The 19,143-nt window shown below is 41.7% G+C and overlaps 1 protein-coding gene across 7 annotated transcripts in view; it reads right to left on the reverse strand.

The window, feature by feature from the left end:
- Positions 1–19,143, reverse strand: part of LOC128700948 (uncharacterized) — a 132,301-nt gene that overhangs the window by 79,772 nt on the left and 33,386 nt on the right. For 6 of the 7 annotated variants that reach the window (XM_053794443.2, XM_053794441.2, XM_053794442.2 and 3 more), the window contains exon 3: positions 17,253–17,527. In XM_053794443.2, the coding sequence (XP_053650418.2) occupies positions 17,253–17,522 (270 nt within the window). In that variant the 5' untranslated portion in view covers positions 17,523–17,527. Of the gene's footprint in view, positions 1–17,252; positions 17,537–19,143 lie in introns of all 7 variants that reach the window. The other variant, XM_053794440.2, reaches the window with a different exon arrangement.

Consider the following 19,143-nt stretch of genomic DNA (forward strand, 5'->3'; position numbering starts at 1 on the left):
CCAGTAACACTACACCAGTAACACTACTTGTAACACCAGTAACACTACACCAGTAACACTACTTGTAACACCAGTAACACTACAGTGTTCCAACACCAGTAACACTACACTGTTGCAACACCAGTAACACTACAGTGTTGCAACACCAGTAACACTACACTGTTGCAACACCAGTAACACTACACTGTTGCAACACCATTAACACTACTTGTAGCACTAGTAACACTACTGTTGCAACACCAATAACACTACATTGTTGCAACACCAGTAACACTACACTGTTGCAACACCAGTAACACTACACTGTTGCAACACCAGTAACACTACACTGTTGCAACACCAGTAACACTACACTGTTGCAACACCAGTAACACTACACTGTTGCAACACCAGTAACACTACACTGTTGCAACACCAGTAACACTACACTGTTGCAACACCAGTAACACTACACTGTTGCAACACCAGTAACACTACTTGTAACACCAGTAACACCCCACTGTTGCAACACTAGTAACACTAGTGTTGTACACTAGTAACAATACTTGTAACACTACACCAGTAACACTACACCAGTAACACTACTTGTAACACCAGTAACACTACACTGTTGCAACACCAGTAACACTACACTGTTGCAACACCAATAACACTACATTGTTGCAACACCAGTAACACTACACTGTTGCAACACCAGTAACACTACACTGTTGCAACACCAGTAACACTACACTGTTGCAACACCAGTAACACTACACTGTTGCAACACCAGTAACACTACACTGTTGCAACACCAGTAACACTACACTGTTGCAACACCAGTAACACTACACTGTTGCAACACCAGTAACACTACTTGTAACACCAGTAACACCCCACTGTTGCAACACTAGTAACACTAGTGTTGTACACTAGTAACAATACTTGTAACACCAGTAACACTACACCAGTAACACTACTTGTAACACCAGTAACACTACACTGTTGCAACACCAGTAACACTACACTGTTGCAACACCAGTAACACTACACTGTTGCAACACCAGTAACACTACACTGTTGCAACACCAGTAACACTACACTGTTGCAACACCAGTAACACTACACTGTTGCAACACCAGTAACACTACACTGTTGCAACACCAGTAACACTACACTGTTGCAACACCAGTAACACTACACTGTTGCAACACCAGTAACACTACACTGTTGCAACACCAGTAACACTACACTGTTGCAACACCAGTAACACTACTTGTAGCACTAGTAACACTACACTGTTGTAACACCAGTAACACTACACTGTTGCAACACCAGTAACACTACACTGTTGCAACACCAGTAACACTACACTGTTGTAACACCAGTAACACTACTGTTGTAACACCAGTAACACTACACTGTTGTAACACCAGTAACACTACACTGTTGTAACACCAGTAACACTACAGTTGTAACACCAGTAACACTACACTGTTGCAACACCAGTAACACTACTGTTGCAACACCAGTAACACTACACTGTTGCAACACCAGTAACACTACACTGTTGCAACACCAGTAACACTACACTGTTGTAACACCAGTAACACTACACTGTTGTAACACCAGTAACACTACACTGTTGTAACACCAGTAACACTACACTGTTGTAACACCAGTAACACTACTTGTAACACCAGTAACACTACACTGTTGTAACACCAGTAACACTACACTGTTGCAACACCAGTAACACTACACTGCTGCAACACCAGTAACACTACACTGTTGTAACACCAGTAACACTACACTGTTGCAACACCAGTAACACTACACTTGCAACACCAGTAACACTACACTGTTGTAACACCAGTAACACTACACTGTTGCAACACCAGTAACACTACACTGTTGCAACACCAGTAACACTACACTGTTGCAACACCAGTAACACTACACTGTTGCAACACCAGTAACACTACACTGTTGCAACACCAGTAACACTACACTGTTGTAACACCAGTAACACTACACTGTTGCAACACCAGTAACACTACACTGTTGCAACACCAGTAACACTACACTGTTGTAACACCAGTAACACTACTTGTAACACTAGTAACACTACTTGTAACACCAGTAACACTACAGTGTTGCAACACCAGTAACACTACACTGTTGCAACACCAGTAACACTACACTGTTGCAACACCAGTAACACTACACTGTTGCAACACCAGTAACACTACACTGTTGCAACACCAGTAACACTACACTGTTGCAACACCAGTAACACTACACTGTTGCAACACCAGTAACACTACACTGTTGCAACACCAGTAACACTACACTGTTGTAACACCAGTAACACTACTTGTAACACCAGTAACACTACTTGTAACACTAGTAACACTACTTGTAACACCAGTAACACTACAGCACTACAGTGTTGCAACACCAGTAACACTACACTGTTGCAACACCAGTAACACTACACTGTTGCAACACCAGTAACACTACACTGTTGCAACACCAGTAACACTACACTGTTGTAACACCAGTAACACTACTTGTAACACCAGTAACACTACTTGTAACACTAGTAACACTACTTGTAACACCAGTAACACTACAGTGTTGCAACACCAGTAACACTACACTGTTGCAACACCAGTAACACTACAGTGTTGCAACACCAGTAACACTACACTGTTGCAACACCAATAACACTACATTGTTGCAACACCAGTAACACTACACTGTTGCAACACCAGTAACACTACACTGTTGCAACACCAGTAACACTACACTGTTGCAACACCAGTAACACTACACTGTTGCAACACCAGTAACACTACACTGTTGCAACACCAGTAACACTACACTGTTGCAACACCAGTAACACTTCACTGTTGCAACACCAGTAACACTACCCTGTTGCAACACCAGTAACACTACACTGTTGCAACACCAGTAACACTACATTGTTGCAACACCAGTAACACTACACTGTTGCACTAGTAACACTACACTGTTGTAACACTACTTGTAACACTACTTGTAACACCAGTAACACTATAGTGTTGCAACACCAGTAACACTACACTGTTACAACACCAGTAACACTACACTGTTGTAACACCAGTAACACTACACTGTTGTAACACCAGTAACACTACAGTTGTAACACCAGTAACACTACACTGTTGCAACACCAGTAACACTACTGTTGCAACACCAGTAACACTACACTGTTGCAACACCAGTAACACTACACTGTTGCAACACCAGTAACACTACACTGTTGTAACACCAGTAACACTACACTGTTGTAACACCAGTAACACTACACTGTTGTAACACCAGTAACACTACACTGTTGTAACACCAGTAACACTACTTGTAACACCAGTAACACTACACTGTTGTAACACCAGTAACACTACACTGTTGCAACACCAGTAACACTACACTGTTGCAACACCAGTAACACTACACTGTTGTAACACCAGTAACACTACACTGTTGCAACACCAGTAACACTACACTGTTGCAACACCAGTAACACTACACTGTTGTAACACCAGTAACACTACACTGTTGCAACACCAGTAACACTACTGTTGCAACACCAGTAACACTACACTGTTGCAACACCAGTAACACTACACTGTTGCAACACCAGTAACACTACACTGTTGCAACACCAGTAACACTACACTGTTGTAACACCAGTAACACTACACTGTTGCAACACCAGTAACACTACACTGTTGCAACACCAGTAACACTACACTGTTGTAACACCAGTAACACTACTTGTAACACTAGTAACACTACTTGTAACACCAGTAACACTACAGTGTTGCAACACCAGTAACACTACACTGTTGCAACACCAGTAACACTACACTGTTGCAACACCAGTAACACTACACTGTTGCAACACCAGTAACACAACACTGTTGCAACACCAGTAACACTACACTGTTGCAACACCAGTAACACTACACTGTTGCAACACCAGTAACACTACACTGTTGCAACACCAGTAACACTACACTGTTGTAACACCAGTAACACTACTTGTAACACCAGTAACACTACTTGTAACACTAGTAACACTACTTGTAACACCAGTAACACTACAGCACTACAGTGTTGCAACACCAGTAACACTACACTGTTGCAACACCAGTAACACTACACTGTTGCAACACCAGTAACACTACACTGTTGCAACACCAGTAACACTACACTGTTGTAACACCAGTAACACTACTTGTAACACCAGTAACACTACTTGTAACACTAGTAACACTACTTGTAACACCAGTAACACTACAGTGTTGCAACACCAGTAACACTACACTGTTGCAACACCAGTAACACTACAGTGTTGCAACACCAGTAACACTACACTGTTGCAACACCAATAGCACTACATTGTTGCAACACCAGTAACACTACACTGTTGCAACACCAGTAACACTACACTGTTGCAACACCAGTAACACTACACTGTTGCAACACCAGTAACACTACACTGTTGCAACACCAGTAACACTACACTGTTGCAACACCAGTAACACTACACTGTTGCAACACCAGTAACACTTCACTGTTGCAACACCAGTAACACTACCCTGTTGCAACACCAGTAACACTACACTGTTGCAACACCAGTAACACTACATTGTTGCAACACCAGTAACACTACACTGTTGCACTAGTAACACTACACTGTTGTAACACTACTTGTAACACTACTTGTAACACCAGTAACACTACAGTGTTGCAACACCAGTAACACTACACTGTTACAACACCAGTAACACTACACTGTTGCACTAGTAACACTACACTGTTGTAACACTACTTGTAACACTACTTGTAACACCAGTAACACTACAGTGTTGCAACACCAGTAACACTACAGTGTTGCAACACCAGTAACACTACACTGTTGCAACACCAGTAACACTACACTGTTGCAACACCAGTAACACTACACTGTTGCAACACCAGTAACACTACACTGTTGCAACACCAGTAACACTACACTGTTGCAACACCAGTAACACTACACTGTTGCAACACCAGTAACACTACAGTGTTGCAACACCAGTAACACTACACTGTTGCAACACCAGTAACACTACACTGTTGCAACACCAGTAACACTAGTGTTGCAACACCAGTAACACTACACTGTTGCAACACTAGTAACACTACAGTGTTGCAACACCAGTAACACTACACTGTTGCAACACCAGTAACACTACACTGTTGCAACACCAGTAACACTACACTGTTGCAACACCAGTAACACTACACTGTTGCAACACCAGTAACACTACACTGTTGCAACACCAGTAACACTACACTGTTGCAACACCAGTAACACTACACTGTTGCAACACCAGTAACACTTCACTGTTGCAACACCAGTAACACTACAGTGTTGCAACACCAGTAACACTACACTGTTGCAACACCAGTAACACTACACTGTTGCAACACCAGTAACACTTCACTGTTGCAACACCAGTAACACTACACTGTTGCAACACCAGTAACACTACACTGTTGCAACACCAGTAACACTACACTGTTGCAACACCAGTAACACTACACTGTTGCAACACCAGTAACACTACACTGTTGCAACACCAGTAACACTACACTGTTGCAACACCAGTAACAACACACAGTAACACTACACTGTTGCAACACCAGTAACACTACTGTTGTAACACCAGTAACACACTGTTGCAACACCAGTAACACTTGTTGCAACACCAGTAACACTACACTGTTGTAACACTACACTGTTGCAACACCAGTAACACTACACTACCAGTAACACTACACTGTTGCAACACCAGTAACACTAACACAGTAACACTACACTGTTGCAACACCAGTAACACTACAGTGCAACACCAACACTACACTGTTGCAACACCAGTAACACTACACTGTTGCAACACCAGTAACACTACACTGTTGCAACACCAGTAACACTACACTGTTGCAACACCAGTAACACTACACTGTTGCAACACCAGTAACACTACACTGTTGCAACACCAGTAACACTACACTGTTGCAACACCAGTAACACTACACTGTTGCAACACCAGTAACACTACACTGTTGCAACACCAGTAACACTACACTGTTGCAACACCAGTAACACTACACTGTTGCAACACCAGTAACACTACACTGTTGCAACACCAGTAACACTACACTGTTGCAACACCAGTAACACTACACTGTTGCAACACCAGTAACACTACACTGTTGCAACACCAGTAACACTACACTGTTGCAACACCAGTAACACTACACTGTTGCAACACCAGTAACAACACAGTAACACTACACTGTTGCAACACCAGTAACAACAGTAACACTAGTAACACTAACACACTGTTGCAACACCAGTAACACTACACTGTTGCAACACCAGTAACACTACACTGTTGCAACACCAGTAACACTACACTGTTGCAACACCAGTAACACTACACTGTTGTAACAACACCAGTAACACTACACTGTTGCAACACCAGTAACACTACACTGTTGCAACACAGTAACACTACACTGTTGCAACACCAGTAACAACTGTTGCAACCAGTAACACTACTGTTGCAACACCAGTAACACTACTGTTGCAACACCAGTAACACTACACTGTTGCAACACCAGTAACACTACACTGTTGCAACACCAGTAACACTACACTGTTGTAACACCAGTAACACTACACTGTTGCAACACCAGTAACACTACACTGTTGCAACACCAGTAACACTACACTGTTGCAACACCAGTAACACTACACTGTTGCAACACCAGTAACACTACACTGTTGCAACACCAGTAACACTACACTGTTGCAACACCAGTAACACTACACTGTTGCAACACCAGTAACACTACACTGTTGCAACACCAGTAACACTACACTGTTGCAACACCAGTAACACTACACTGTTGCAACACCAGTAACACTACACTGTTGCAACACCAGTAACACTACACTGTTGCAACACCAGTAACACTACACTGTTGCAACACCAGTAACACTACACTGTTGCAACACCAGTAACACTACACTGTTGCAACACCAGTAACACTACACTGTTGCAACACCACTGTTGCAACACCAGTAACACTACACTGTTTGCAACACCACTGTAACACCAGTACACTGTTGCAACACCAGTAACACTACACTGTTGCAACACCAGTAACACTACACTGTTGCAACACCAGTAACACTACACTGGTGCTACACCCGTAACACTACACTGTTGCAACACCAGTAACACTACACACTAGTAACACTACACTGTTGTAAACACACAGTAACACAGTAACACTTCAGTGTTGCAACACCAGTAACACTACACTGTTGCAACACCAGTAACACTACACTGTTGCAACACCAGTAACACTACACTGTTGCAACACCAGTAACACTACACTGTTGCAACACCAGTAACACTACACTGTTGCAACACCAGTAACACTACACTGTTGCAACACCAGTAACACTACACTGTTGTAACACCAGTAACACTACACTGTTGCAACACCAGTAACACTACACTGTTGTAACACCAGTAACACTACACTGTAACACTACTGTTTAACACCAGTAACACTACAGTGTTAACACCAGTAACACTACACTGTTGCAACACCAGTAACACTACACTGTTGCAACACCAGTAACACTACACTGTTGCAACACCAGTAACACTACACTGTTGCAACACCAGTAACACTACACTGTTGTAACACCAGTAACACTACACTGTTGTAACAGTAGTAATAGTACAGTGTTGTAACACTAGTAACACTACACTGTTGCAACACCAGTAACACTACAGTGTTGTAACACTGCAACACCAGTAACACTACACTGTTGCAACACCAGTAACACTACACTGTTGCAACACCAGTAACACTACACTGTTGTAACACCAGTAACACTACACTGTTGTAACACTACACAACACCAGTAACACTACACTGTTGCAACACCAGTAACACTACACTGTTGCAACACCAGTAACACTACACTGTTGCAACACCAGTAACACTACACTGTTGCAACACCAGTAACACTACACTGTTGCAACACCAGTAACACTACACTGTTGCAACACCAGTAACACTACACTGTTGCAACACCAGTAACACTACACTGTTGCAACACTAGTAACACTACACTGTTGTAACACCAGTAACACTACACTGTTGTAACACTACACTGTTGTAACACCAGTAACACACTGTTGTAACACCAGTAACACTACTGTTGCAACACCAGTAACACTACACTGTTGCAACACCAGTAACACTACACTGTTGCAACACCAGTAACACTACACTGTTGCAACACCAGTAACACTACACTGTTGCAACACCAGTAACACTACACTGTTGCAACACCAGTAACACTACACTGTTGCAACACCAGTAACACTACACTGTTGCAACACCAGTAACACTACACTGTTGCAACACCAGTAACACTACACTGTTGCAACACCAGTAACACTACACTGTTGCAACACCAGTAACACTACACTGTTGCAACACCAGTAACACTACACTGTTGCAACACCAGTAACACTACACTGTTGCAACACCATTAACACTACACTGTTGCAACACCAGTAACACTACACTGTTGCAACACCAGTAACACTACACAACACCAGTAACACTACACTGTTGCAACACCAGTAACACTACACTGTTGCAACACCAGTAACACTACACTGTTGCAACACCAGTAACACTACACTGTTGCAACACCAGTAACACTACACTGTTGCAACACCAGTAACACTACACTGTTGCAACACCAGTAACACTACACTGTTGCAACACCAGTAACACTACACTGTTGCAACACCAGTAACACTACACTGTTGCAACACCAGTAACACTACACTGTTGCAACACCAGTAACACTACACTGTTGCAACACCAGTAACACTACACTGTTGCAACACCAGTAACACTACACTGTTGCAACACCAGTAACACTACACTGTTGCAACACCAGTAACACTACACTGTTGCAACACCACTAACACACTGTTGCAACACCAGTAACACTTCACTGTTGCAACACCAGTAACACTACACTGTTGCAACACCAGTAACACTACACTGTTGCAACACCAGTAACACTACACTGTTGCAACACCAGTAACACTACACTGTTGCAACACCAGTAACACTACACTGTTGCAACACCAGTAACACTACACTGTTGCAACACCAGTAACACTACACTGTTGCAACACCAGTAACACTACACTGTTGCAACACCAGTAACACTACACTGTTGCAACACCAGTAACACTACACTGTTGCAACACCAGTAACACTACACTGTTGCAACACCAGTAACACTACACTGTTGCAACACCAGTAACACTACACTGTTGCAACACCAGTAACACTACACTGTTGCAACACCAGTAACACTACACTGTTGCAACACCAGTAACACTACTTGTAGCACTAGTAACACTACACTGTTGTAACACCAGTAACACTACTTGTAACACTAGTAACACCAGTAACACTACTGTTGCAACACCAGTAACACTACACTGTTGCAACACCAGTAACACTACACTGTTGCAACACCAGTAACACTACTGTTGCAACACCAGTAACACTACACTGTTGCAACACCAGTAACACTACTTATACCACTAGTAACACTACACACCAGTAACACTACACTGTTGCAACACCAGTAACACTACACTGTTGCAACACCAGTAACACCAGTAACACTACACTGTTGCAACACCAGTAACACTACACTGTTGCAACACCAGTAACACTACACTGTTGCAACACCAGTAACACTACACTGTTGCAACACCAGTAACACTACACTGTTGCAACACCAGTAACACTACACTGTTGCAACACCAGTAACACTACACTGTTGCAACACCAGTAACACTACACTGTTGCAACACCAGTAACACTACACTGTTGCAACACCAGTAACACTACACTGTTGCAACACCAGTAACACTACTGTTGCAACACCAGTACCACTACACTGTTGCAACACCAGTAACACTACACTGTTGCAACACCAGTAACACTACACTGTTGCAACACCAGTAACACTACACTGTTGCAACACCAGTAACACTACACTGTTGCAACACCAGTAACACTACACTGTTGCAACACCAGTAACACTACACTGTTGCAACACCAGTAACACTGTTGCAACACCAGTACCACTACACTGTTGCAACACCAGTAACACCAGTAACACTACACTGTTGTAACACCAGTAACACTACACTGTTGTAACACCAGTAACACTACACTGTTGTAACACCAGTAACACTACTGTTGTAACACCAGTAACACTACACTGTTGTAACACCAGTAACACTTGTAACACTAGTAAAACTACTTTTAACACCAGTAACACTACAGTGTTGCAACACCAGTAACACTACACTGTTGCAACACCAGTAACACTACACTGTTGCAACACCAGTAACACTACACTGTTGCAACACCAGTAACACTACACTGTTGCAACACCAGTAACACTTCACTGTTGCAACACCAGTAACACTACACTGTTGCAACACCAGTAACACTACACTGTTGCACTAGTAACACTACACTGTTGTAACACTACTTGTAACACCAGTAACACTACAGTGTTGCAACACCAGTAACACTACACTGTTGCAACACCAGTAACACTACACTGTTGCAACACCAGTAACACTACACTGTTGCAACACCAGTAACACTACACTGTTGCAACACCAGTAACACTACACTGTTGCAACACCAGTAACACTACACTGTTGCAACACCAGTAACACTACACTGTTGCAACACCAGTAACACTACACTGTTGCAACACCAGTAACACTACACTGTTGCAACACCAGTAACACTACACTGTTGTAACACTAGTAATAGTACAGTGTTGTAACACTAGTAACACTACACTGTTGCAACACCAGTAACACTACAGTGTTGCAACACCAGTAACACTACACTGTTGCAACACCAGTAACACTACAGTGTTGCAACACCAGTAACACTACACTGTTGCAACACCAGTAACACTACACTGTTGTAACACCAGTAACACTACACTGTTGCAACACCAGTAACACTACACTGTTGCAACACCAGTAACACTACTTGTAACACCAGTAACACTACACTGTTGCAACACCAGTAACACTACACTGTTGCAACACCAGTAACACTTCACTGTTGCAACACCAGTAACACTACACTGTTGCAACACCAGTAACACTACACTGTTGTAACACCAGTAACACTACACTGTTGTAACACCAGTAACACTACACTGTTGTAACACCAGTAACACTACACTGTTGTAACACCAGTAACACTTCACTGTTGTAACACCAGTAACACTACACTGTTGCAACACCAGTAACACTACTGTTGCAACACCAGTAACACTACAGTGTTGCAACACCAGTAACACTACACTGTTGCAACACCAGTAACACTACACTGTTGTAACACCAGTAACACTACACTGTTGCAACACCAGTAACACTACACTGTTGCAACACCAGTAACACTACACTGTTGCAACACCAGTAACACTACACTGTTGCAACACGAGTAACACTACACTGTTGCAACACCAGTAACACTTCACTGTTGCAACACCAGTAACACTACACTGTTGCAACACCAGTAACACTACACTTGCACTAGTAACACTACACTGTTGTAACACTACTTGTAACACTACTTGTAACACCAGTAACACTACAGTGTTGCAACACCAGTAACACTACACTGTTGCAACACCAGTAACACTACACTGTTGCAACACCAGTAACACTACACTGTTGCAACACCAGTAACACTACACTGTTGCAACACCAGTAACACTACACTGTTGCAACACCAGTAACACTACACTGTTGCAACACCAGTAACACTACACTGTTGCAACACCAGTAACACTACACTGTTGCAACACCAGTAACACTACACTGTTGTAACACCAGTAACACTACACTGTTGCAACACCAGTAACACTACACTGTTGCAACACCAGTAACACTACACTGTTGCAACACCAGTAACACTTCACTGTTGCAACACCAGTAACACTTCACTGTTGCAACACCAGTAACACTTCACTGTTGCAACACCAGTAACACTACACTGTTGCAACACCAGTAACACTACACTGTTGCAACACCAGTAACACTACACTGTTGCAACACCAGTAACACTACACTTGCAACACCAGTAACACTACACTGTTGCAACACCAGTAACACTACAGTGTTGCAACACCAGTAACACTTCACTGTTGCAACACCAGTAACACTTCACTGTTGCAACACCAGTAACACTTCACTGTTGTAACACCAGTAACACTACACTGTTGCAACACCAGTAACACTACTGTTGCAACACCAGTAACACGACACTGTTGCAACACCAGTAACACTACACTGTTGCAACACCAGTAACACTACACTGTTGCAACACCAGTAACACTACTTGTAGCACTAGTAACACTACACTGTTGTAACACCAGTAACACTACTTGTAACATTAGTAACACTACTTGTAACACCAGTAACACTACAGTGTTGCAACACCAGTAACACTACACTGTTGCAACACCAGTAACACTACACTGTTGCAACACCAGTAACACTACACTGTTGCAACACCAGTAACACTACTGTTGCAACACCAGTAACACTACACTGTTGCAACACCAGTAACACTACTTATACCACTAGTAACACTACACTGTTGTAACACCAGTAACACTACTTGTAACACTAGTAACACTACTTGTAACACTAGTAACACGACTTGTAACACCAGTAACACTACAGTGTTGCAACACCAGTAACACTACACTGTTGCAACACCAGTAACACTACACTGTTGCAACACCAGTAACACTACACTGTTGCAACACCAGTAACACTACACTGTTGCAACACCAGTAACACTACACTGTTGCAACACCAGTAACACTACACTGTTGCAACACCAGTAACACTACACTGTTGCAACACCAGTAACACTACACTGTTGCAACACCAGTAACACTACTGTTGCAACACCAGTAACACTACACTGTTGCAACACCAGTAACACTACTGCTGCAACACCAGTAACACTACACTGTTGCAACACCAGTAACACTACACTGTTGCAACACCAGTAACACTACACTGTTGCAACACCAGTAACACTACACTGTTGCAACACCAGTAACACTACACTGTTGCAACACCAGTAACACTACACTGTTGCAACACCAGTAACACTACACTGTTGCAACACCAGTAACACTACACTGTTGCAACACCAGTAACACTACACTGTTGCAACACCAGTAACACTACACTGTTGCAACACCAGTAACACTACACTGTTGTAACACCAGTAACACTACACTGTTGCAACACCAGTAACACTACACTGTTGCAACACCAGTAACACTACTTGTAGCACTAGTAACACTACACTGTTGTAACACCAGTAACACTTGTAACACTAGTAAAACTACTTTTAACACCAGTAACACTACAGTGTTGCAACACCAGTAACACTACGCTGTTGCAACACCAGTAACAGTACACTTTTGCAACACCAGTAACACTACACTGTTGCAACACCAGTAACACTACACTGTTGCAACACCAGTAACACTACACTGTTGCAACACCAGTAACACTACTTGTAGCACTAGTAACACTACACTGTTGTAACACCAGTAACACTACAGTTGTAACACCAGTAACACTACTTGTAACACTAGTAACACTGCAGTGTTGTAACACCAGTAACACTAGTAACACTACAGTGTTGTAACACCAGTAACACTACACTGTTGTAACACCAGTAACACTACTTGTAACACTAGTAACACTAGTGTTGTAACACCAGTAACACTACTTGTAACACTACAGTGTTGTAACACCAGTAACACTACTTGTAACACCAGTAACACTACACTGCTGTAACACTACAGTGTTGTAACACTAGTAACACTACACTGCTGTAACACTAGTAACACTAGTGTTGTAACACTAGTAACACTACAGTGATGTAACACTAGTAACACTACAGTGTTGTAACACCAGTAACACTACAGTGTTGTAACACTAGTAATAGTACAGTGTTGTAACACCAGTAACACTACAGTGTTGTAACACTAGTAATAGTACAGTGTTGTAACTCTAGTAACACTACAGTGTTGTAACACTAGTAATAGTACAGTGTTGTAACTCTAGTAACACTAGTGTTGTAACTCTAGTAACACTACAGTGTTGTAACACTAGTAACACTACAGTGTTGTAACATTAGTAACACTACATTGTAACACTAGTAAGACTACAGTGTTGTAACATTAGTAACACTACAGTGTTGTAACACTAGTAACACTACAGTGTTGTAACACTAGTAACACTAGTGCTGTAACACTAGTAACACTACAGTGTTGTAACACCAGTAACACTAGTAACACTACACTGCTGTAACACTAGTGTTGTAACACTACAGTATTGTAACACTAGTAACACTACACTGCTGTAACACTAGTGTTGTAACACTAGTAATACTACACTGCTGTAACACTAGTAACACTACACTGCTGTAACACTAGTAACACTACACTGCTGTAACACCAGTAACACTACAGTGTTGTAACACTAGTAACACTACAGTGTTGTAACACTAGTAACACTACAGTGTTGTAACACTAGTAACACTACAGTGTTGTAACAGTAACACTACAGTGTTGTAACACTAGTAACACTACAGTATTGTAACACTAGTAACACTACACTGCTGTAACACTAGTAACACTAGTGTTGTAACACTAGTAACAGTAGTGTTGTAACACTAGTAACACTACAGTGTTGTAACAGTAACACTACAGTGTTGTAACACTAGTAACACTACAGTATTGTAACACTACACTGCTGTAACACTAGTAACACTAGTGTTGTAACATTAGTAACACTACAGTGTTGTAACAGTAACACTACAGTGTTGTAACACTAGTAATAGTACAGTGTTGTAACATTAGTAACACTACAGTGTTGTAACACTAGTAACACTACAGTGTTTTAACACTAGTAATAGTACAGTGTTGTAACACTAGTGTTGTAACATTAGTAACACTACAGTGTTGTAACAGTAACACTACAGTGTTGTAACACTAGTAACACTACAGTGTTGTAACATTAGTAACACTACAGTGTTGTAACACTACAGTGTTGTAACAGTAACACTACATTGTAACACTAGTAACACTACACTGCTGTAACACTAGTAACACTACACTGCTGTAACACCAGTAACACTACAGTGTTGTAACACTAGTAATAGTACAGTGTTGTAACACTAGTAACACTACAGTGTTGTAACACTAGTAACACTAGTGTTGTAACATTAGTAACACTAGTGTTGTAACACTAGTAACACTACACTGCTGTAACACTAGTAACACAACACTATTGTAACATTAGTAACACTTCAGTGTAACACTAGTGTTGTAATACTACACTCTTGTAACACTACAGTGTTGTAACACTAGTAACACTATACTCTTGTAACACTAGTAACACAACACTGTTGTAACACTAGTAACACTACATTTTAACACTAATTGTAACACTACATTGTAACACTAGTGTTGTAACACTACAGTACTGTGCTGTAACACTACAGTGTTGTGGGTAACACTACAGCATTGTGGATAACACTAGTGTTGTGAGTAACACTATTGTGAGTAACACTAGTTTTGTGAGTAACACTAGTGTTGTGAGTAACACTAGTGTTGTAACACCAGTGTTGTGAGTAACACAAGTGTTGTGAGTAACACTAGTGTTGTATGTTACCACTACAGTGTTGTTACAACACTACAGTGTTCTACCGACCTGGACCATAACTGGTCCATGGTTCAAGTCGAACCCAAACATCGTCATGCATCACAGAGTGATGAGGAGAGGAAATTGTCAGCTCAGGATCTTCCACACATCGCTGTACTTCATCAGGAGCTATGCAATGTTGCAAGAGTATCAACACCTGGATTGAGATGAAGTTATCCCTGAGGGGAAGAGACTGTGTTGATGCCGGCTTATTCCATCTATTCCTGAGGTGGAATAGGAAATTTCCTGACTGGAACAATACACAAATGTGTGTCGGCCAGTGGCTTCTTTAGTCCAGTTTAGAGAAAGGTGAACCATGAGTGTGGGTTGATCAGTCCCTCAGCCAGGAGCTGATGTGTTCACTTCATCAATCTTGATCTTGATCAAAGTACAACATATTCAAGGAAAACGGACTGATATACATGTACATATCATCAGTCAGCAGTATATCAGTCCCTCCTCTGTGTACAGCCTCTCCTCACTCAGCACCATACTCGTATACTGCTGCATCTGACCATGTGTCTGGCAGCCCTGCTGCCAGACACATGGTTGTAAGTCGAGTGGTCATGTGTCACACAGGTCATAAGTCGGATGGTGAGTGTAATGTGCATTATTACAGTATACAGTACACTACTGTATAAACATTTAAAAATATACCCAGAAATGTTATAATTGGTGCAAAGGTGACATTAAAACAATATCAAAGATGACTGACAAACCCATTACCATTATAGTATGTTCCTCACTTAGTGATGAATTCATTTAACAATGTGGTTTCAGGAACGGAACTCCGTCGTTAAGTGAGGAGAGGCTGTATATGCTCTAACACTTTGGAGTGAACACATCAGCTCCAGGCTGAGGGACTAATGAACCCACACTCATTGTCCACTTTTCTCTGCACTCAACTGAAGTAGTCACTGGCTGATACCTATTTGTGTATTGTTCCAGTCATGGAACTGCCAATTCTGCCTCAGGAGTAGGCAGAATAAGCCGGTGTAAACACTCCACCTCCTCTCAGAGATAATTTTCCCCTCAATCCACTTGCTGATGCTCTTTGCAATACTGCATAGCTCCTGATGACATACAGATGGGTAAAAGATCCTGAGTTGATTTCCATCCCCCCGCCATGACTTGTCTTGCATTAAGATCACCTCTCTGCAATCACAATGCATAGCAACATGTCTAAATTAACCCTCAGGAAACAAAAAAAAAAGGTCAGACCAAGTGACTCCCACCCTGACCTTTGAATGCTAAAGACGTGAATTGTACCTGTTGAGATGTGAACTCGAGCAGGTCTGGCAGGTCAGCGTCGGGATGGATAGGGCGACCTAGGTCATCCAGGTCGCGCAGGTCGAAGTCATCCAGGTGGTGGTAGGGGGTGCATGGGGTGGTAGGGGCAGGGTGAGGGCAGTAGTGGTGGTGGAGGAGGGAGAGGAGGGTATGAGCATAGATAGGTCCAGGGATGCCACGCTCCTCCAGTTCACCTGACAGCCACTCCACCACCAGTGATGGTGCCCACTCACACCTGACTACCTTCATAACACCTGTAAACACTAAATATTATTACAAACAACACTATTAATGCAAACACAAAATATTTCTACAAACAACACAAACTATTAATCCCAACATAATCTGGCATTGTAAACATGATTTTAGACAAGTGACTGTGTATAGAAGAGACATAAGAGAACTGACTGTATACAGTGGAGATTTATAAGAGAACTGACTGTATATAGTGGAGATTTATAAGAGAACTGACTGTATATAGTGGAGATTTATAAGAGGACTGTATACTGTGGAGATTTATAAGAGAACTGACTGTATATAGTGGAGATTTATAAGAGGACTGTATACTGTGGAGATTTATAAGAGGACTGTATACTGTGGAGATTTATAAGAGTACTGTATATTGTGGAGATTTGTAAGAAAACCTTATTGGAAAATCCCAAAATTTACTAAACCCATCTCTAATAAACTCGGTGAAAAACGAAGCAACAGAGCCTAACCAATTTACTACCACTAGTCTGGCAGTAAATTAGTTAGTCTGTGTTGTCACTCACTTCTGCAACTCTATGCAACAAATCATTAGAATTTGCAACTCTCCTAACAATGCTTAACCCTTGTAGTGTCTGTCATGTAGCTCTACCTCACTGAGGTCAGGGGTCCCTCATACAGATCTATGTCACTGACACCAGGGTCCCTCATATAGATCTATGTCACTGACACCAGGGTCCCTCATATAGATCTATGTCACTGACACCAGGGTCCCTCATATAGATCTATGTCACTGACACCAGGGTCCCTCATATAGATCTATGTCACTGACACCAGGGCCCCTCATATAGATCTATGTCACTGACACCAGGGTCCCTCATATAGATCTATGTCACTGACACCAGGGTCCCTCATATAGATCTATGTCACTGACACCAGGGTCCCTCATATAGATCTATGTCACTGACACCAGGGTCCCTCATACAGATCTATGTCACTGACACCAGGGTCCCTCATATAGATCTATGTCACTGACACCAGGGTCCCTCATATAGATCTATGTCACTGACACCAGGGTCCCTCATATAGATCTATGTCACTGACACCAGGGTCCCTCATACAGATCTATGTCACTGTTATATCTTTGAAATTGTTCATCCTGTGTTATTTAACTGTTGTAAGAGAAAATGTTCATCACTTAATATTATAGCGCGAAAGTCCCCGTTTATAGCTAAAATAGAGACTTTCTGCGTTATATTATTATCTGTTAATATATGAAAAATACCATGGTATTATCATTATTATCACTATTATCGTTATTATCACTATTATCGTTATTATCACTATTATCGTTATCACTATTATCGTTATTATCACTATTATCGTTATTATCACTATTATCGTTATTATCACTATTATCGTTATTATCACTATATTGTTATTATCACTATTTTGGTATTATTACTATTTTTTACTATTATCACTATTATTTTAGTATTATTGTTAGGTAGAATTTCTTGTGTATATAGAGTTTAAGTCTCGGAACCATCCGGTGAATTGTTCAATTGTTTATGTCCGGCTGGCTGACGTGGCTCAGCTGATCCAACCTGACGACACGTCAACAGACTGGCAAGTAGTCAGTCTGCTCCCTGCTCTAGCCCTG

The sequence above is a fragment of the Cherax quadricarinatus genome, unplaced genomic scaffold, assembly GCF_038502225.1.
Source record: "Cherax quadricarinatus isolate ZL_2023a unplaced genomic scaffold, ASM3850222v1 Contig9, whole genome shotgun sequence".
NCBI classification, from domain to species: domain Eukaryota; kingdom Metazoa; phylum Arthropoda; class Malacostraca; order Decapoda; family Parastacidae; genus Cherax; species Cherax quadricarinatus.